Consider the following 21,861-nt stretch of genomic DNA (forward strand, 5'->3'; position numbering starts at 1 on the left):
GTTTTGATTTTAATCAGCACCAATGGCGGACCCTTCCGCGACTTCAACAACAAACGGCTACAGCCTGGATGGTCTCGTGAACTCCTTAATATATGACATAAAACTTTGCCTGCTCAGGCCTCCAGCGCGTTGCTGTCGCCCAAATATGCAGTGTTTGGTTATGTGACCACCGTCCTCGCATTCTTCTCCATCTTTAGCCAGAATATTTATTTTGGGGGCCTGTGTTCCTACTTTTGTAAGGGGGTAGCAAAATATTATCAAGTTAAACGCGCTGCACAGTAATGGCCTCGCGGAAGGTGTCCAGAAGCATCAGCAGAGAACGCGAAAAAGTCGAGTATTGCTACCAGTTTACGAGAGAGTCAAGAGCCGGTACCATTTCCGAGCTTGTTCACAGCAGTGGGCCTGAAGCGAACGCGAAAAACCTCTATTGGTGCAGCAACAATATTCAGGAGATCGCCTGCAAACGCGGTCCGTCAGTGCGCACCTAACCATTTCCATTGCCGTTGTCTCTGTGTCCACAAACGCGGAGCGCGGCCCCTGTGGTATCTGTGGCAGCTATTTCAGCTCTGTACTCATTTTTATGTTTTACCTATTTGGGAAGCAGCTTGTTTACACAGTGGAAAACGTTATCACTGCAAGATTCCGCATTTACAACCTGAACGCGGATTTAATAACAACCCATCATTGATGAGACGCGCCTGCGGAGACGTCAGCATAATAATAGCTATTAAAGTTAATGTCTTATACCGTTGTGAGTGTCGAAGCGGCTAGTACGCCAACAATTAAGCTTGCAACAACATACGCCTTACTAAATGTCCGCGTTTGAAAATATATCCAGAAGGCATGTTCTTATTGTGAATGAACCCATCAAATAGCTTGTTAGGTTAAATTTTTCCGTCTGTGTTCATTCACAAATTACGTTTAGCTGAAGCATGTAAATCGCTCACAGCAGGTCACCAAACATGTCAATTACAATAGCAGTGCGTTCTACGAATACTTAATTTTTGTGCTTTATGCTATTTTTCAGAGAAAACAGATTGCACATGCTGGACAAAACTCAAGAATATTGGAAATCTTCACTGGCAGTGTGAATTCATATTGAAGCATTACTGCAAGGAACCTACAAATATTGTCATGAAAGCTAGCGATTGTTGGATATAAATTAACATTGTTTGTCAATGAACGCAAAATAAAATAACCACCAACCATGTGCCATCAGTTTCAGCCCTTTTATGCGTGTTTAGTTTTGTTTCTTTCCAGAATCTTATCGCTGCTTGGAGAGTAAGTGATGGGAAGATATGTAATGTGCTTGCAGAGTAAACAGCTTATTTCTAACGCGTTTTCATTATCTAGAGCATACAGACTAGAAAAAAAAATACTTTTATTTCTACTCAATGGTTAAAAAATTCTGATAGGAAAGTCTTTATGAGAAAAGCTGGTGGCGCTGACGTATGTTTCCTGACCTATGCGGCCTATGAGTAACAACAGCATGCGTTTGCATGAACAGCGTATGGAGCGCATGTCGAAGCTAGAAGAGGAGGAGGAGACGAGTGGAGGGCGCACCGTGTATGCAGACGGTAGGCATCTCAAGGAACCGGTCAAACGAAGGCTGAGTCGACAGAAGCTCGTGCATCGTTTTGCGCGTTTTGCATAAGCGTACCGCTTCCCGAGAGGACTGGGCAAGCTAAGCTGTGGCTTAGCTCATCCATGGGTAGTTGCGTAGGACACGCCAAAACGAGGCATGCGATACGTTCAACTGGGCTGCCGCCTTTGGGAACGCGCAAAGTAGCCGTAGAAACGCTCTGATGAGCCGAGCGGCGATGACCGACTTTACTCTAATTGAAAAATTTCGGAATGTTTGTTTCCCTGAGGAAGGTTTCTAAACGCTTCCAATCATGTAGCTCGGCGTGAGAGAAGACCAGGAGGCGTGGCTGTAGACTATGACAGCAGAGAATATTTTTACACCATATATGTACGCAAAGAGTAAGACTCGAAGAAGGAGAAATTCATTCACAAAACGAACAAACTTTGCGTGGCTTTACACCCCGATCGAAATGGATGGAACCTCCGTGCAACCGCGTTACGTCCTAAGCATAGAGCCCTAGATCAGACTAGACTGGACTGGACTCCCTCTCATTGAAACAGACAATCAAGCCCGCGTTAAGGGAATGACGCGATAGCCTAAAGGGTTAATTGCCATAAATGCAGATGGTCATTCTCTAATTTACACTCATAGATCCCTAGGAGTCTTCATACCGCTCTGGGTGCGGTGGTGCAGCTGTTAAGCGATGCGCCTGTGCACTACGATGGCAGCTGCTCCCAGCGGTGGCTCTTTTTCTGCCCACCTTGCTCCTTCGAAGCGTGCACTCAATAAATTAACTGTACACTGCCATGGTGTGCAGTTTGCTCACAATCCGATGGGCCGGTTTTGATGACGCCGCGAGGACACCTGACCTAGGTGTGCCCACCTGCCCCCTAGGTTGCTCTCGGGCACCACCTGTCCGTGTCAAGCTCGTGAAACACAGCCACATTTAGGGATTGTCAGACCCCGGTTGCTCTTCCTGAGCAGCCACTTATGGTCAATCATTAATTGCACTGCCAGCTGCCACTGTGGGAACCTTGCTCCTAATCAGCTGGGCAGGTTTCCACTTGCCATGGTAGGCGGTTTGCTCATAATCTAACGGTCACGTTCAACCTGCTACGATCTCTGCAAATGAGATGGACCTAAGCAAGTCGGCAAAATGTGACGCTGAACGATGGCCCTTGGTAACAATGAGGTGAGTGACGTAATGAGCGATGGCCCTTCGCATCCTTGAAGTTGCAAGACGTCGCGAAGTGCACTAATATTGACAAACAATGGAGGCGACGTTCTAGGATGTGCTTGGCGCAGATATGCAATTGTTATGATGAAGAAAGCTCCACAAGGAGAGACGCAGTTTTGAAATGGCGAAAAATATTGACGATGTGTTTCGTCGCCAATTAAATAATTTCTCATATGGGTGCAATCCACGATCATATCCGGGAAACCATTCCAGACACCAGGTGCCGCAACCGGAAATCTTGAACATCGCTAGTATATAGCACTTTGACGCACTTATTGTGGTTTATGCAAGCTATCTTCTTGATACAAATAACTAGTTTAAAATATATTGCACACAGTTTCCTTAAATTAGACACAGCAATTGTCAAGTCCCGCTTTATAAATGATGACGAAAAAAAAAAACTCTAATAATCGAGAGAGTGCAAGTACAGCTGAGTGCTTGGTAAACAGCGTACGATAAAGCGCGCTTTATCGCTCTCAGTCTGACAATGTTTTCCACTCTGTCTTGGTGTAAAAACGGAAGCTCTAAAGCGCCAGTATTCGTTTCACCAAGTGGGTTCTGCAAGTGATGCGAACACATAAGGAAAGCGCAAGCAGCAAGATATTATTCTTTTTTTTCTGACAAATTTAGAGCACGCATTTATTGTTTGTTTTGAAAAAGGGACGTTCTTTTCAATAGTCAATTGTCTGCAAGTTCTCTATCTCCCTTTAGCGTACTACTGTGACAGTAGCAGTTGATTAAAGAACATTTCCCGCTGAAACAAAATCGACAACTTATACGCAAATGCTAGCTACAAATTGCATGTCTAGTGCGGACTGCTAATGTTGCACTGAGGTACTATGCATCTGTAAGATTATGCGTGTTTGTCGTATTCCTAAGGCTACCCAGAAGGCCTCCCTGCTGACGGCACATGTGCGCCTATTGGCCGAGTGATATTCCCACCAGATGAAATTTATAAAATCTTTTTCTGAATACCGAAATTATTCTGCAATATTTGTCATCTTCATTACGACAAGCACCTCCACCTCGCATTCTACTTTTTCAGCTTCGTAAAAGAGATGTCCATTTAACCTGATGGGCAGCCTTAAGGCGCATGGCGGAGAACTCCATCCATGAAAACCAGAGAACGTGGGCATCACACCGTTAGACGTACGTGCGGCCCTTCGCCATGCATCGTTCGCGCACAAATGATGGCTGGTATGCCTTCAGTGCGTACTCCTAAGGCACTAAAAAAGGGACAACTTAAAGCACCCAGAAAATCGATGCACACAGTTCTGTTTTTCAGTATACAAATTTACTCTGAGGGTGTATTTTTCAGTACGTCCTCTTTGCCACTGTTGTGATGTAAAAGGAGCGCTAGGATTTACTAAATATTTATTTAACGCCACTCATTAAACATTGACTGAACTTTGACCTGATTTTCTCGGAGGCTTGATGTGCCTAGTTATATTAAACACTTGTGACGTACGGTGGCCGCGACTATTTCAAGGACTGTTCAATGTGAAGTGCGCGAACTTTCGCAGGAGGTAAGATGCCGGTGCTATATAATCTACAACTATGGAACCGGTGCGTTCCGATGTCCGCTGTGTTTACTCAAGTGAGACAAGAACAAGGAAATGGAATTGATAGCGTGATTTCGGAGCGATGGTGCCAAGAGCTCGTGTAACATTGAACAGGTTATAAATAATATTGATTCATAACTACTGAATATCATGAAAGTGTGGAAAACACGTTCTTCTATATGAATTCTACACAAACTGTTCATTTGAACACTATGCATCCTTTAGCCGGGGATCTTTGTTATTTCACGCTCTCACCGTACTGTTTGAAATGCGACATGCGACCAGGCTTACCTCGATTGATCGTGTGCATGTGAAACTTACTCCACATTTTTTCTGGGTTGTTTTAGCTGGTTTTGGCTCTCTATCTCGAAGGTTCGTTGCAAGCTTGAAATTTAGCGCGGCCAATGACTGCCGTTATTCTGTTCGAGGACCGCGAAACATGCTCGTTTGCTACTCCACCACCGAGTCATTGTTTTTTTGCACGTAGGCCTGCAAAATCAACAGTTTTTTTTTAAGCCTTTCCTCTTTCTTTCTGACTGCCGTAACCGCTACGTGAGATCTGGAGGAGGAGGTGCTGGCCGGTAGCATTGCTATGCCCCTCCAAGATCGACCCTGGTGTGCCGTCAACATCCGTAGTGCTTCGCCGGCCTCGTGAGCCACACGTCTTCGATTCGACAAGCGCGCGAAGACGTCGATGACTGGTTGGACTTTTCTTCCCGCGTGGTCGCGCTGAGAGCCTGGGAAAAGAGCGCCAAGCTTGGAAATGTTTCCTTTGCATTGGGCGGCCACAACAGAATGTGGTCTGAAATGCACGATCGCTTCCTCACAGCCCGGGAGACCTTGAGGAAACAGCCAGTGGAGACGTTCAGCAGCTTTTCCCGAAAAGGAAAGGCAGAAGGTTTGCCTGCAGGCCCGAATGATTATCCAAATGAGACCGTGACTGCTGATGTAGCAGAAAAGGCACGCCTTTCCTATCCGGAGATCTCAACGAAAGCCAAGAGAAGAAGATCAGCCTTCCCATGCGAAGTGCTAAGAAGCCTCTTTTCGAGAGTGTCGTAGGCAGTCCACGGAATACCGTCTTAACATTCACTCCGGAAGCGGCCACCATAGAGAGGACCCCGGATGACAGACCTGCAGCTATATCACCGGCAACTATACCACTAGAAGCTACATGTCTTCTTTAGTAGCCGCACTGAGAGCGTCTCAACGGCCAGCAGAATTGTACGACAAGTTATCCACGAGGTTGTCCGAAAGGAGCGTCGTCGACTCCTACATTCATCACCCTTCGTGAGATGTCTAACGGGCGTCGTTCATACAGAAGTCCATAATACCTTGGGCGCCCCTCAAGCTAGAGCCTCGACTGCAGAGCCCCAGCCATAACTTACGCCGCCGCAGTACGCAGCAAAAGACGTCCGAGCAGTCCACACCAGGAGCCCTAAATTCCGCCCCACTGATCATAGCCACCCGGGCGCGCGCCCATATTTCACGAAGCGCTGCCGAGGAAATCCAGCTACTCAAGGACACCCTGCAGCGTCGCCCGCCCTGCTGCGACTGCACTGAGCCCGGTCACATCCTCTGGCACGCTCATGCATGCGAATGGGACTTCGCGGCTTTTTTTTTTTGACGCTCCGTGACAATGCCGCTGCGAACGATCCTTGAAATCGATGTTTCCCTCCGTCGAGCGGAATACCTGCCGTGCCGTCCGACACGCTCGCCGTCAACATAAACCGCAGGCATCGCATCGCCAAGTCGCCGCCCCGCAGGTTCCGCCCGCACAAGGCCCCCCAGCTCCTTAGGGGAAACTGAAGACAGCACGCTTTGGAGATGAGTTTGTTCACAAGCGAAATTCCGAAGATCCTCCACAGACCACGCTTCATAAATTTGTCGCCGCCAATACGCCTACGCCTCATACAACGACCACGGAACACCACAGCGTTAAGGGCGACGTGCCGGGAGAGCTCGGTGCATTTGGCGCCGTCGTTGGTGTGTTCGCAAAATCCGGATTGTTCGGGAGGGTTGTGACGTCATATCTGCAGCTACGACATGAGCGGTTATAAAATTAGACAACAGGCGATTACCAGCTCAAGACATAACACAAATGCCATTTGGGTATGTAAGTACACAAAGGAAATCAATTGTGCAGGGAAGGAAATTTTGGTAATCCTTGCAATGAGAGCCAGACGCCCTCTCCCTTGGCCGCACAAGGATATTCACGAGTTATATGCACATCGTGTGGTCTTTCACATATGCAAACATCGTCCGCGTCTGTGTAGGCAAGAGGAGCCACAGACAGGGACCCATTAAGGTCTTGAGCTCAGACCTGTGACGCGGAGGTCAGGATTTTCTTCTATATTTACGCGTACATTACGGCGAAAGAAGCACTACACCACCCACACTGCAAACACTATGCATACCATTATTAGTGCGAAAACATTCATGCGCTCAGGAATACTCACTAGGAATTTTAACGTCTTTGCATCTTGTGCTGTTGCCGACCAACCGCGACACCATCTTAGGTTACCAAAAATCTCCGCCAAAACTGCCTAGAGTTCGACTTATGAAGGTTAGCTACGGGAGCCTCAAGTTTTTACATCGTTGTGTTCAGGAAACTTGGAGAAGACCAAATCCAAACAACCTCGGATGTTTCCTTCCCGGATGTTTCCATTCCGGAAACATCTCTTCTAAGATACCAGCAGCATTATCTACGTTAAGAGTTTTGCACTACTGTGATTTACAGCTAGCTTCGTTATATCCGGTATATTTCCTCGTTACATCAGGTAATGCATTTTGTAAACGTGTGCGTTACAAGTCTACAACTTATTTGACATCATCTGGAACCCCCTGCGACAAAGGGTTCAGCCATAATAGCCGTTTTGAAGGTCCTCGGAATGCAGAGATTGGGACCGGAAATGTCGTCGTTGCTATGTAATATAGTGTTGCCACGTTGTTATTGTTTGGTCAATTTGACCATTGCATACAGACGCGTTCTTGACAAACATCAGTAGTAAAAGCTAAGGCTCTTAAAAACAAATCAAATCAATATTCACAACTGGGAGTTGAACCCGTGGCAGGGCCAAGAGATAGCTTCGCAGGCCGGTGCGCGACAGAACTGGGCTATTGCGAAAGCTACATTGCCCGCAGTCTCGCCGTTTGGATGTGTGCCTTCGGCGCCACTTGGGCGCATGTGCGCGAGGAGCCGAGTGACGTCACAGACATGCAGCTGTTGCACCGCGCGCCGCTCGCCTCCCCCAGAGAGGAGCCGCGATTGCCGGCACAGCTGCTCGCCTGGTTCGGAGAGAGAGACTGCGCATGCGCGACACGCAGCTGGCGGGCTTAATCTACTGCGCATGCGCGGCAAGGGGAGGAAGAGGGTCGCGGTGTATAGACGCTTTACAGCGGCGTATCATGGGGGCTGCCATCTTTGATCACGTGATCACGACGCCATTACTCGCCTCCTGACCGCTCGGCGCGCCTCGTCGCGAGGGCTGCTGCGTCTGATGTTTCGGTTCCGACAGGCAGTGTTTCGGCTGATACGGTTGTAAAGGAGTGGGAAGACGACACTGTGGTTGGTCGGAAGCTTCGAAAGACATGTGAAAACCCTAATTTGTTCATTTTAGGCGTAAAAATCTGATCGGGTTTCATGTCGCGAAGAGCCGCTGAGCTCTCCGCCTGTTCGAGGCAACGGGTGGATCACCTGAAAGCCGCTGAAGGCTTTAATATTTTTTTATTGTGATTATCTAAAACAGCAAGGTTTAATGACCCTGCGGCTGCGCAGGTCGTTGTCGTATTCTTTACATGCATGCGGAGACTGCTCTAAAACGCTCACATGCACATCGTACTCATTTGTTTACAACTTGTTAAAGGTGCTTAGGAAGCCTAAAATATTTTCTGTTGGTTTGCTAAACAAAGGAAGGCGACAAAAATAAATGAACAAACAAATGTTACCCAATAATGTAAGCAGTACCATGCATCAAGCAGCCTTCACAAGTTTGCATGCAATGGTTTACAAGGATTCCGCGATATAATTGTTTTAACGCGCACATGGCAGAGCGTTCACCACACGAAGTTCACAATTATGTCAGACTCACATAGTATAAAATTGTGGTACGCTCCATGCTCGATATGCGGACATGAAAATGCTCGAGGTCTCGATGGTTGTAATAATCAGCCGGAGTCACTTCTAGTGACTGTCTCGCATGGACCGCAAATAAGTGACAACCGCACAGCACAGCAGCCGTAACACAAATGCTTTATTCCGATTGTGGTCCACAAAAACCGCGCTACTTGGAGCGAAGTTCAACACTAGCACCAAGACGGTGTGTAATACACGAACTGACGGTAAGCGTTGTCCGCTCGCACGGCTATGCACTGCACAATATGCACTAGCGGTATAGGAGCGTAAGTCGTTTTTTTTTGTGTGTGACGTTTCGGTGGCGGGACAGCTTGTTCATGCATCTATGTTGCGCACTTACATTCGCAGATTTTCCAAGATCGAGACCTTTCCTTCTATATTCGCTGTTTAGCGCTGGCGAACGTGTGTGTTGCGTTGGCCCGTTCGGAAAGGGTGGATGTCCAACGGGCGCGAACAGGGGCAGTAGGTCCTTGTGCAGTTCGGTTCCGTGAAGCTCGCAAACGATCGCATCCCGCCCCTTTATCTTTTTGTCGCACCTCTTGCAATCCACAACAGAGCATGTATTTTCTCTTTCCACATTTCCACTGCTGCGTCGAGGCATACACGCCGGCGACTTAGAGGCAAGTAATGACGCCGTGTTCCGAGCGCACCCGTGGCGCCATCTGGTCTCAAACGGAAGAACTGCGCGCTGTAAACGGTCTATAAATGATTGTGATGCGGCGGAGGGGTTTCGTGGAGGCGTTCGTGGCCACTGGGTCCACGGCCGCATATCTGCTTCTTCAGCCAGCGTCCGCTCCGGCGGACGCGGTTGCTGCGACGCGCGTCTTCTCTCTTTTTCTACTTCCTCTTATCTTTCAGCTCTCTTTTATCTGCACATGGCAGCGGTGGCGGCTCGGCTTGAGCCAGTCGGCGGGCCAGTGCACTCTCCTTTTCATCCTTCTCTCAGTTGCAACAACAACACAACAACAGGGGTTTTGAGGAGGGAGGCGGCTGGGGTATATGCGACAACCAGCGTTGTCGCTTCGGCGGACGCGGTTGTTGCGACGCGCCTGTGCTTTCAATCTTTCCTCTCACATCTTTCAACTCTTCTCTGCACGTGGCAGCGATTGTGGCTCAGCCCGAGCCAGTGGGGAGGCCCATGCACTTTCCCTTTCATTCTTCCTACAGTCGCGACAACGACAACAACAAAATTGACGACGATTACGTTACTTCCCAATGCGAAGCTTGAGCGCAGCTCATCAGCTGTGGCAGCCTTTCGATAGAGTGAGGCAAAGAATTCGAGCAAGACACGCATGTACAATTAGAGACAAAATTCTAGAGGCCCGTATATTGTGCGATCTCAGTGCACGTTAAAGAACCCCAGGTGGCCGAAATTTCCGAGCCCTTCACTACGGCGTCCCTCATAGCCTGAGTCTCCTTGAGACGTTAAACCCCAATAAACCAAACCAAACAAATTAAAGAAAACTTATTTTTGGCACATATTTCTTCTTCAAGAAACATTACACTAACAGTTCTTGATTGTCATGAAGGAAGCTTTGTGGTCGAAGAAATAGTTGGATATGGGCTCGGCTTGCTGCACTAATTGGCAGTTCGGCGGCAGTGCACATAGGGCACGCATCTAAAGAAATCTGCTCTTACAGGACAACTCTTGCTCACGGACCACAGTACCTACGGGCGCCACGTGCAAGTCTGCTGTCTACCGACCACCACCGACTGCATCAGCATTTTCCCGGACAAGACTGCGCAGCTGTTCTGCGCCTCAAGGGGGCGTCAACAGCAGGCTTCATAAGCTGCAATCGGACGAGCGGAGCCAGCAGTTCGGCGGCAGTGCACACAGGGCACGCATCTAAAGAAATCTGCTCTTACAGGTGAGCCTAGTTACATACTTACTAACTTAAGACATACGGCCAACGCGTGCACTGCTTCCGAACGACTGCTCTTGTGTGTGTCGAACGAATACTCTTGTGTGTGTGTGTGTGTGTGTGTGTGTGTGCGTGCGTGCGTGTGTGTGCGTGTGTGTGCGTGTGTGTGCGTGTGTGTGCGTGTGTGTGCGTGTGCGTGCGTGTGCGTGCGTGTGCGTGCGTGTGCGTGTGCTTGTGCGTGCGTGTGCGTGCGCGTGCGTGTGCGTGTGCGTGTGCGAGCGTGTGCGTGCGTGCGCGCGTGCGTGCGCGCGCGCGCGCGCGCCTGTGCTTTGATCCACACTCAGAATGACAAAGGGTACGCGAAGTAACACGAGAGCTGCTGATAATGAGGACTCCTCACAGACTTCATGTTCTTGCAGTGAACTGAAAGAAGAGCTCATAGCCATTATACTAGCACTGGAGGAGCTCAAAGAAGTAAGGCAAGAGCTGAGTGAGTTGAAAACTCTGAGAGAAGAAATTAGCGGTATCGTTCAACAAAACAGGGACCTCAGGAGCCAAAATGCTAAGCTCACTCGAAGGCTTGAAGAGCTGGAACAATACCAGCGTTCCAATAATATCGAAGTGAAAGGAGTCCCTCTTGAAGGTGGCCCAGTAGCAATCATAAAGGAAATCGGGCGCCTTGCAGGAGAAGATGTTGAAGAGCGTGACATTGACATATGCCACAGAGTCCCAACTGCAAAGCACGATGAGTCCAACATAATTGTTCGTTTTGTCTAGAGAAGCAAAAAGAACGCCTTGCTCGCCAAGGCAAAAAAGGTTAGGTTGGACACCAAAATGCTTGGCTTTGACAACTCTCAGCCTGTGTTCGTTAACGAACACCGAACTAGGCTCGGCAAACAGCTTCTTGGCGCCGCCATCAAGAAGAAGAAAGAGGTTAAGTGGAAATTTGTATGGACGAAAGGAGGAAAAATATTTGCCAGACAGAATGAGACGTCCCCAGTCCTGCTCCTTTCTTCTTCGGACTACCTAGATAGCATGACCACTTAAATCAGTCCTGCTGGTTAAAACTGGCAAAAAAAAACTAAGAAAATGGATAAGGATGAACAGGTAGCCATGACCACATCTAGTGATAGGAAGTGCAGACTATGTTTCTTTTAATGATGCATTTGCAAACCTTAATGGGCGCTTCTCAATGGTACACCTGAATATGCGCAGTGTGAGAAACAAACACGGCAAATTACTTGATCTACTTGAAAACGTTGCAGTCCTGTTTGACGTTGTGCTTATCTCAGAAACCTGGTTAACAGAAACTGATTGCCCGCCGCAACTTAATAACTATGTCTATCATGGCCTTGCCCGAACTTTGGGTCGTGGTGGGGGCGTCGCTATTTACGTCCTTTAGCCTTCATATCATGAAGTGATTCCTGAATTTTCCTTTATCGACCAAAACGTCGAGTGCTTGACCATTAGGTTGAAATCGGTCATCGTTGCAGTGATATACCGGCCACCGTGCGGAAACAAAAAAAAATTATTTTCTTTTGCCGATGATATGTTAAACTATCTAAGCAACACAGGGGTGAAGTTCGTTACCATGGGTGACATGAATGTAAACATGTTGGCGGACGAAGTGAATGCTAGAACACTTGGCAATATCGTGAATTCCTCCGCATGTGTGAATCTTATCTCCTTAGGCACGCGTATTACCGAGCACAGTGCCACATTGTTAGATGTCTGCATCACAAACGTGGATGAGCAGCTTGGTTCATCAGGTGTATTTTCACTTGGCATGAGTGACCATCTCCCAATGTTTTGTTCAATACCATCGGTACACAAAGCCAAAATTAATACACTTGTCACTTCTTGTCGTACCATATCTAGCGATTCACTAAAAAAGTTTCGTCATCTGATAGAGGACACCAATTGGGAATTTGTTATCAATGTATCGAATCCGAACATTGCGTACAGTCTTTTCGATAAAAAAATAAAACAGTGCTATAGTGCAGCATTTCCCTTAACCGCAAGAAACATGCAGTACAAAAAGAAAATAAGGAAACCATGGATAGATCCAGCGCTCCTAGATCAGATCAAACACAAACAAAGATTATACTATTCGTTTATAAAAACACGCGAGGTGAGTATACTCATAGAATTCAAGAAATATAGCAACCGACTTAATAAAGATATCAAGCGCGCAAAGTTAGACTACTATGAAAAGTTATTCACACGTGTTTCTAACAACCCTAGGAAAATTTGGCAAGAGGTGAGGAACCTTACACACTGCAGTGCTCATACCGGGATCACCCATGTTTCCTCGTCACAAGGAAACCTTAGTGACTGCATAGCTGCCGATGCTCTCAATAACCATTTCATACACAGTGGAAAGTACACGCCAACTTGCCCCCCTGGACCAGGCCTAGTTATTCCTAAACCAGCGATACTGAACTCATTAGCAATGCCACCAACCATACCGCTAGAAGGTGAGAAACTGATAGGAAATCTTATGCCAGAAAAGAGACGCTGAAGCCATAGGCCGTCGGCGTTTTTTGTATTCTTTGGCGCTTGCGTTGGCAACGTTTAAAAACTCAGATCATTTTAAGGAAAGGAAGTGCGCATAACAGGCTCCCTGGTTCAGCAGACGCCTGAATCGCGCTTCTAGGTACGTGGGGTGATGAGAGAGAGAGATGTGGGCTGCATGCGTTAGCAATGACAACGGTGAGCGAACTCTCGAGATCTATTAAATGCCACATGTCATGGTGGCAGGGTGGGTGGGGACTTCAATGTACATATAAACACAAAAAAATGGCTGAGGCTTAGCTAAGGTTAAGCCTAGTCAGATGCGAAGCATATTGATGGCTAGGCTTGGTAATACATGGCTTTCCTTGGTTGAATACTTGGTCATTTTAATACAACCGCTAGAAGTGTAGCAAGGATTGCCGTGGCAGCTATGTACGGGATCATCGGTGAATTCAATGCTGAGTGCACAACCGCTGCCCCAGCACCGGCTACAACAGCATTCTTGGCACCCATGGAAAGTACATTGGAAACACCCTTAGTTATTCCACCACCACCACCATTGCCTATAGACTGTATTTATGTACCCCCAGCAGCAGCAGGCAGCGCCTCTGATGTGGAGCCTCCACCGCCGCGGCCGACCGCGCGAGCCGGCAGCCCATCTGGATGGATGGATGGATGGAAAAAACTTTATTGTCAATAAATTGGTGTTCTTGACCCTTACGGGTCACTGGGCGCCGTGGTCGATCCTTGGTCCAGGATGCCGCTTGACTGCTGCCATCGTGGCTCGGCGCACAAGGAATCGTTGCGCTTCCTCGTCCTCGCTGGCCAGCAAGTGCTCCCACTGCATCACACTCGGGTTTATTCTTGGCTCTAAGTCTGCCTTAGGGCAGGTCCATGTGATATGTTCTAGTGTAGGTTTACCCTGACACCACGGACATTCGTCTGCATATTGTGTAGGGAAAATCTTGTGTAGTTTGTGAAGGTGTGGGTAGGTACCGGTTTGTAGTCTGCGCCAGTCTACCGCCTCCTCTTTGGTGAGCCTTTTGTGTGGGGCTGGGTAGCGTTTCCGCTGACCCCTGTAATGATCGAGTATATCTGAGTACGTGGGGGTAACTGGGTCAAAGGTGCCTGGGGTGCAAAGTGCTGAGTCTGCTCGGTTGACGTATCCTCGAGCTAACTCGTCTGCTGCCACGTTGCCCCTCATCCCCTCATGTCCCGGAACCCACACTATACTATGTTTAGTGTTTTTGTGTCTTCTAGTCGTGTGTAGAATATGATTGGCGATGCTGTCGATCCTGCCTCTTGTGTAGTTTCTACATGCTTGTTTGGAGTCCGTCACTATAGTGAGGCTGTGTCCTGTTGCGTTCCCGTGCGATATTGCGAGAGCAATGGCGGCTTCTTCAGCAGCCCATCTCTCCTCTGCTGTGACGTCATGTTGTCACGTGGTCAGCCACCGCACCTCTGATGTGGAGCATCCACCGCAGCGGCCGACCGCGCGAGCTGGCAGCCCATCTCTCCTCTGCTGTGACGTCATGTTGTCAAGTGGTGTCACGTGGTCACGCTAAAGGTCAATGGTAGCTCCACCGCCCCGCTCGACGGGCGGTAGTGTAGCTCTAGTAATATGCTTCGCATAAAATTTCTTACCACTTATGCGGGAGGAGACACCGTTCCTATGGCTCGTAACGCCTCCCACGGCTGACAACCTCGAGAAATACTTCCATAGACTTCGTCTTTGAGAACCAGACATTGGTGCAGCAAGTCGAGCATATACCCATCTATCTCTCCGACCACAGAGCTTCGTTCATGCCAAGAACTATTAGTGGAGTGTTTCTTGAAGAAAGAATATGTGTGAACAATAACAAGTTGTCTGGAATTGTAAGGACATGTCGCGCCAAATTTTGCCACAATCCATCGAAAAGCTGAAACAGCTGGATGGATGGATGGATGGAAACAACTTTATTACACACACACAAACAAAAAAAATCTTCCAGGGTGGTCCCCCACTGGTCCAGGAGTCCACGGGCTTGTGCTTCACGTAAAGCCCGATCCACTAGCCATTTCTGGCCGGCGGGCTGAGCGGTCCGTAAAGCAGCCTCCCAGGAAGAATGAGTGGGATTGGGGATGGGGCGTACTGCCTTTGGGAATGTCCTTCCCCAAAGGCAGTGGAAAAGTGTGGATTTGGGCACGCCACAGGTGTTACAATCAGGAGGAAAGGTGGGGTGAAAGCATGAGAGACGGTGGGGTGAAATAAAGCAGGCTGTCTGTAATTGCCGCCATGTGGCGCTGGATAAGGGCAACAAGGTACTGTGGGGTGGTGGCAGTGTCATGCGGCTGAATTTGTAAAATGTGGTGATTTGGTGATATGTAGAGAGGACCGATGGGGCTTCTTGCGCAGGGTTGGGTGCCAGATCTTCCGGGGTTCGGGAGGAGAGTTCTCGGGCCAGCGCATGAACGCGCTCATTACCGGGGATCGAGGCATGCCCAGGGACCCACGACAGAGTAACCGTTCGGTCGAGAGAGGTGGCCGTGGTAAGAATACGGTGTGTTGCCGGAGTCGCCACGCCTTTAGGTAGTGGCGGTACGCGGCCTGTGAATCTGTGCAAATTTCGGTTATGTTTTTGTCAATGATGGAGTGGGCCAGAGCAAGTGCGATGGCGGCTGCTTCCGCCTCTGCAGGCGAATTAGTTCGGATAGTGGCGGCGGCCCCCACTGTGCCGTCTTCATAGGCTGCGACTGCCGTGAAATATCCTGGTTTATAATTTTGTGCCGCGTCGACATAAAGGATATCGGAGCGGTTGCTGTATGTTTTGGTGTAATAGCTCGATCGTGCCTGCCGCCTACCGTGATGGAGACTAGCACTCATATTGCGCGGTAGGGGCTTTTGATATATGTGATCCTGCGTGCGCAGAGAAATCATGTAAGGTGTAGGACTTGTTGGGGTGGGAATTGGTGGATTCAGACGTAGCTGTCGCAGTAGGCATTGTCCTGTTTCCGTGCGACTCAGGCGGACTAATTGGTTGGTGCGTTGAGCCTCTATTAATTCGATCACTGTATTGTGGGTACCAGTGGCCAGGAGACGTTTCGTGCTAACCGTCCGTGGAAGACGTAAGGCAGAGGTGACAGCCGTGCGTATTAGGATGTCTGGCTGTTGTGTTTGCCGCTGAGTGAGTATGTGGTATGGAAGGTGGTATGTAATGCGGCTAATCATTAGTGCATTTGTCATATTGAGGGTCTCGCGTTCAGACAGCCCATGATTGCGTGCTGCCAACCGCCTGGTAAGTGCAGCGACCTGTTTGGTCTGTCTCTGCGAGAGCTGAAGGGTGGCGGTTGCATCGATTGTGTTGTTAATTAGAAGGCCGAGAATCTTCACCTGAGGCACAATGGGCACTGGATTCCCGTACATGTGCAGTTCAATCGGGGGGTCACTGACCTCCACCTAGTGTTTGTAAGGATCGGTCCCTTACGGGCTGATCCAAACATACCTCCAGTTCATTCGAAATAAATGTTTTCACCACCACCACCACTGCTGTTGAGCTGCACTGAAATTTCGTATGAGAAACGCAATCGTATGCATTTTTTTCCGCGTATACGTAAGCAGACCATTTATTGCTGAAGCATAGTAACATTTCTCTGCTATGTACTTTTCAGGCAGTATTGTGCTTATTTAACTAAGACTTTCATGCAAACACACAAAAGGGGCGCGATAGTAAAAGAAAATTTGGAAGAAGCACTAAGCCCTTTAATCATTGCCACAAAGTGTTCATAAAAGCAGTGGTGGCATTGTGTGTTGAGAAGAAAGGCTAGAAGTAATCTGGCCTTTATAGAACATCTCCCATCAGCTGTTGCTCGTTGCCCTCTTTTGACCCGCTTGAACTAACTTGTAATAGATTTAGAACCTGTACTATTGTTTCCTCGAACGGGCGATGGCACTCTGTGGCTTCCCTGGCAGCGTTGCAGGACGCTCTCGCATTCCATTGTTAGAGGTGAAGCTTAACATCTTAACCACACACCAGTGACACAAGCAGCAACACCGCGCTTAAGGCTTTCACATCACCGCACTTTAGGTCAGCAATGTGCTCCCTGAATTTTTTTCAATCTTTATTTTTGTTTAATAAACAGCAGATTAGCAACCTGAGGAAGTACGTTCAAAATGAATTCTACTGTAATTGAAGAAAAAAAAAAGAAAACAGCGGTCGAATGCGCGCTGCGCATAAACTGTCGAACTGGAAAAATTCCGCAATGTTTTGACGTGTTTCGTTGCCTTGTCTGCACATCAGTAAATTGCACAAAACTAACCTTTAGCGCTCGTTACGCAAGCACTCATATGGCTACAATGGCTACCTGCCAATGGCGACGACTGTTTAGTTTTCGCCTTCAGCGTGGGCGCTTGTTTTCATTTTAAGGCACAAGCCTTTAATGCCTCATCGTTGTAAGCAGGAGTTGTCGACAGAAATGTCACGCTTTTCAATTGGTCGAAATTTTGTGATGTCACAGTGCGCGAATTTCAAACGGGGCCAGTTGTACTTTGGCTAGTAACCATGCAATCAATTAAAGGGATGATATAGTGATGCTCCAAGTAGGCGGGACTGAGTTCAGTTAATCAGTTAAATAACCAATTAGCCTAATTAACCTTTCTTAGACCAGATAAAAACGCGACAGCGTCTTGCAACGCTGCCAGGGAGTCCGCAGAACGCCATCGCCCGTTCGGTTCTACGCCTCGCTCGTCGGTAAATTGGTTTTTGAGGAAAGGAAATGTATCTGTCTCTCATATCTTGGTGGACACCTAAACCTCGCTGGAAGGGGATATAGTTGACACCCGAGCGGACGCTGTGCGGACGTGTTCCGCATGAGCTCCGGCCTTGAGACCGTTTTTCGGTGGAACGCGCTGTGCCTTGGTCTTGCTTTTTGTGGGATCATCTGCAGGAAGTTGCCCTGTGCCTGTGGACACCATATTTTGGCAAGTGTTCCCCCTTTTAGGGGTTTTCTTCAAGATTTGTACTCGACCACGGTGCGGCGAAATTAGGCCTAATCTGTAGGCCGAGCCGACGCCTGCGGCGCCGGGCTCCAGGGCCGTGCCTTGTGGTTGTGGGCCTTTGCGAGGCTAAAGATGATGGAGTACTCCGTTGAGGGAGAATCTATAACGCCCGAAGAATTCGAGGCGGGAGAATGGGCCTGGGTTTTGAAGGCGCAAGATCGCTTCAAGAAGACTGTGTACGGGGACCACTCCGAGAGTAGGCCTACCGAGAAACAGGCGGGCAGCGACGGGCGTCCGACGCACGGAGCAGCCCAAGTCAAGCGGGGGAAAGCGCCGGTGTGGAAGAAACGGGGACCGTTTCTGAAGATGCCAGCCAAGGATTTCAAGGTTGTGTGCCGGCCCAAGAATTGGGACTTGAGCATAGTGACGCCGAGGGAGCTCGGATGTGCCCTGAGAGCGGCAGCGAAGCTGACGAACGCGACTGCGGTGGAAGAAGACCTGGTGCGGGTGAATGAGACAAATAACACGATGACGGTGAGCACGCCGTGCATGAATCGTAGTGGGGCATATGCGAATGTCAAGACGCTCAAGCTGGGCGGTCGTGACCTTGAGGTTTCGGCGTACGTGGAGGCGCCGGAGAACTCTGTGCGCGGAGTAATTTACAATGTGTACAACGGATGCCCACTGGCAGAAATTCGCGCAGGATTCTTGAAGAGGAATGAAGACATGGAAATTTTGGATGCCAGACCTTTGGGCAAGTCAAAGGCGATTCAGATCACGTTCGGGGGGAAGCGCGTTCCCCGGCAAGTCATCTATTGGAACTGTCTGTACGTTGTGATCCCATATAGAGAGTTAGTCGAGACCTGCTATAACTGCAGACGAGTGGGACATCGGGCGGACGTTTGCTATCGTCCGAAGACTAATTTGTGTCGCCGCTGCGGGAAAGAACATCCTGCACCACCGGAGGGAGAGTCGCTGACCTGCACGCCGGACTGCATCGTGTGTCATGGGGCGCACAGCACGGGAAGTCGGAACTGCAAGTTTCGCCTAGCCCGTCAGCAGCCGATGGGTCTGCAGCAGAGCAACGAGGACAAGAGCCAAACTGGCAAGGAGAAGCGACGTTCGAGGCCCAGGAAGCGGTCATCTAGCGGTGTGAGAGGCGATAGCAAGAGCAGGGACCGGTCAGCTTCCTTCCCGCCACTGCCCGGACCCGAGCCTGGCAAAGGAGGAGGGCAAGGTTCCGGTCATAGACGAAGCCCAAGTGCCACGAGGAAAAAGGTGAGCTGGCCCAACGCGGGCTCCCAAAATGAGACTGCTCGAGAGAAGGAGCTACAAAGGCAGGTGCTGCAGCAGGCCGAAACTATCAAAAAGATGGAAGCTAGGATAGCAGAGATGGAACGCGCGCTTAAAACCGGCAGAGTAGAAAGGGTACAGACGCCGTTGGCCCAGGCCCCACAGCAAGCAGCGCAGGCGAACGTTTCTCGCGTGGACGATAACACAGCTATGGAAGTGGAGAAAATGGAGAATCGGGGGACGGTCAAAAGGCCACCTCCGGCAGATGAGGGAGCTCAGGCAAAGAGAGTAGCAGAAACTTCGGCGGCGGACACGCCGCAGCCAGTATTTAAAGTCACTTGTCTTAAGAGGGACATGCTTACCCTTGCGGAGAGAGTAGGAAAACTGGAAGAAAGACAGGATAGGTTGGAAGGCCGGGTCGACAGGATAGAAGCTAGACTAGGCAACATTGAGCAGCGTCTTGACGCCTTCACCAATGACATGCGGGGTTTCCAGACCCAGGTAATGGACATGTTTAAACAGCTAAATGCTATGCTAGAGGTTAGATTGCCTCCCGTAGTCGGCCAAGCGCCGATGTTAGTGAACCTAGGGCCTCACCATGGCCCCTCGCCAGCAAATTGAGGTTTGGCAGTGGAACTGCAGGGGCTTCCGTCGCAAGCGGGGGAACCTGCAGTTGCACATACAAAATCTGGATAGTAAGCCGGACATTATAGCTTTGCAGGAGGCTAGCGGCTCGGTGAAATTACCGGGATTTAAGACATTTACACCACCAGAGATTGATCGAGGGGGCGTATCGAGCGTCTTCACGGCCGTGTTAGTCCATCGCAACACCACAGTGATCCAGCATACCATAGATAGCAGCAGGGAGGACTACGTCCTGCTGGAGATTTTGCCCAAAAGAAAGGACGATAAGAGTCTATTTGTTCTTAACTCTTCTCCAAAAGATAAGGGGGTGGGCTTGCCAGACCTTCTGATAAAGACGCAACGGCTAGCGGCTAGGTCTCAACTCATCGTGGTGGGAGATTTCAATGCGCCTCATCCGGAGTGGGGCTACATCCGAGCCAGCCCGAAGGCAAATAAGCTTTGGCAGGTTGCCCAGGACCTGCGATGGACGATCTTGAACAACCCGCTAGATCATACCAGGATAGGCAACAGCGTGAGCATAGACACCTCTCCAGACCTCACATTTGTGAATGGTATCAGGGATGCAAAGTGGGTAAACACGGGACAGCCACTTGGAAGTGATCACTATATCCTTTCCACGATATTTAGTGCTGCTAAGCACAAAGACACGGTGAAAGGAACTCGAGTGACGGACTGGGACCGATTTCGGCAATACAGGAATGACACAGTGAACGGGGAAATCGAGGACTTAGGAGCCTGGATTGTCACACTCAAGCAGGCCGTGAAGAGTGCCACAGAAGAGGTTCCGACGGAGGAGGAGGGCTTTACGGCTGACTCTAGATTGTTACACATGTGGGAAGCACATGCGAGTCTCCTTCGGAGGTGGAGGAAACAAAGGCATAATGGTGTCCTCCGTAGGAAGATGGCCAAGCTAGAACGAGAAATCGAAACGTACACATTGGAGTTGCAGTGCAAACAGTGGGGGCAGATTTGTGACCGGATGAATGGGCAATTCGGATGCAAAAAAACATGGCAGTTGTTGAGGCACCTTTTAGACCCGGCGGCAACCAAATCTGCGCAGAAGGGGCAAATGGCTAGGTTAGTGCATCGGTATCAAGGCACGATTGGGGAATTTATACATGAACTCCGAAGTCGTTACATAAACAGAGAGGCGGGCGGTTGCTTGCCGGATTATTCGGGGGAGGAAAACCTTGAATTGGATGCAGACTTTACGGTGGCGGAGGTAGAGTTTGCAATGGGCCAGCTTCGTACCACGTCAGCAGCGGGTCCGGACGGGGTTACTAATAAAATGCTGAGGAACCTGGATTTCAAGTCAGTGGGGGCACTCACGAATTTAATGAATAAATTTTGGGCGGCCGGGGAGATTCCGCCAGAGTGGAAGCATGCTAGGATTACATTTATTCCTAAAGCAGGGAAGAAGCTCTGCATTGAGAATCTGCGTCCCATCTCGCTAACGTCGTGCTTGGCCAAATTGATGGAGCATGTAGTCCTGAACAGGCTTCAGGGTTATGTAGAGGACAATGAGTTGATACCTGAAACAATGATTGGCTTCAGGGCTAATTTATCGACGCAGGATGTCCTGTTACAGCTCAAAAAAGACGTGGTTGATCCTGGGTACGGCACGGGCACCAAGGCTATCTTGGGGCTCGACCTCACTAAGGCCTTTGACAATGTTACCCATGAGGCAATATTGAGGAACCTATCGGACATAGGACCGGGGGGTAGAACCTTCCGGTGCATCAGATCGTTTCTGGAGGGTAGGACTGCGGAGATTGTAGTCGGAGAAATGAAATCGGATCCCTTCCCATTGGGGGGCAGGGGGACACCGCAAGGGTCGGTATTATCGCCCTTCCTATTTAATCTCGCCCTGATCAAGATACCACCCAGGCTGCAAGAGATATCGGGACTTAAACATACATTTTATGCGGATGACATTACTCTATGGGTAACAAGAGGCAGTGACGCACAGTTGGAAGAAACTCTACAACAGGCGGTGGATATTGTGGAGGAGCTAGCAGGGGAAGCAGGACTCTCGTGTTCTCAGCCCAAGTCCGAG

General features: G+C 49.3%; 2 protein-coding genes across 2 annotated transcripts in view; both read left to right on the forward strand.

The window, feature by feature from the left end:
* The window catches only part of LOC149346430 (uncharacterized), a 32,980-nt gene extending 31,819 nt beyond the window's left edge, over positions 1–1,161 (forward strand). Inside the window, exon 8 of the mRNA XM_089541327.1 lies at positions 1,028–1,161. Coding sequence (XP_089397453.1) covers positions 1,028–1,161 — 134 coding nt within the window. The remainder of the gene's footprint in view (positions 1–1,027) is intronic.
* A 17,331-nt stretch (positions 1,162–18,492) lies between these two features.
* Positions 18,493–21,507, forward strand: LOC149346431 (uncharacterized). The gene has a single exon (XM_089586435.1). The coding sequence runs from the start codon at positions 18,594–18,596 to the stop codon at positions 19,779–19,781; it is 1,188 nt and encodes a 395-aa protein (XP_089442561.1). The 5' UTR covers positions 18,493–18,593; the 3' UTR covers positions 19,782–21,507.
* Positions 21,508–21,861: the final 354 nt, after the last annotated feature.

Source organism: Amblyomma mixtum, chromosome 4, assembly GCF_055824585.1.
Source record: "Amblyomma mixtum isolate Tamu chromosome 4, ASM5582458v1, whole genome shotgun sequence".
Taxonomy (NCBI): Eukaryota; Metazoa; Arthropoda; class Arachnida; order Ixodida; family Ixodidae; genus Amblyomma; species Amblyomma mixtum.

What these genes read in the sequence shown, in the direction of transcription:
- LOC149346431 (XM_089586435.1), top strand. Translation starts at nt 18,594, where the DNA reads ATGGAAATTTTGGATGCCAGACCTTTGGGCAAGTCAAAGGCGATTCAG.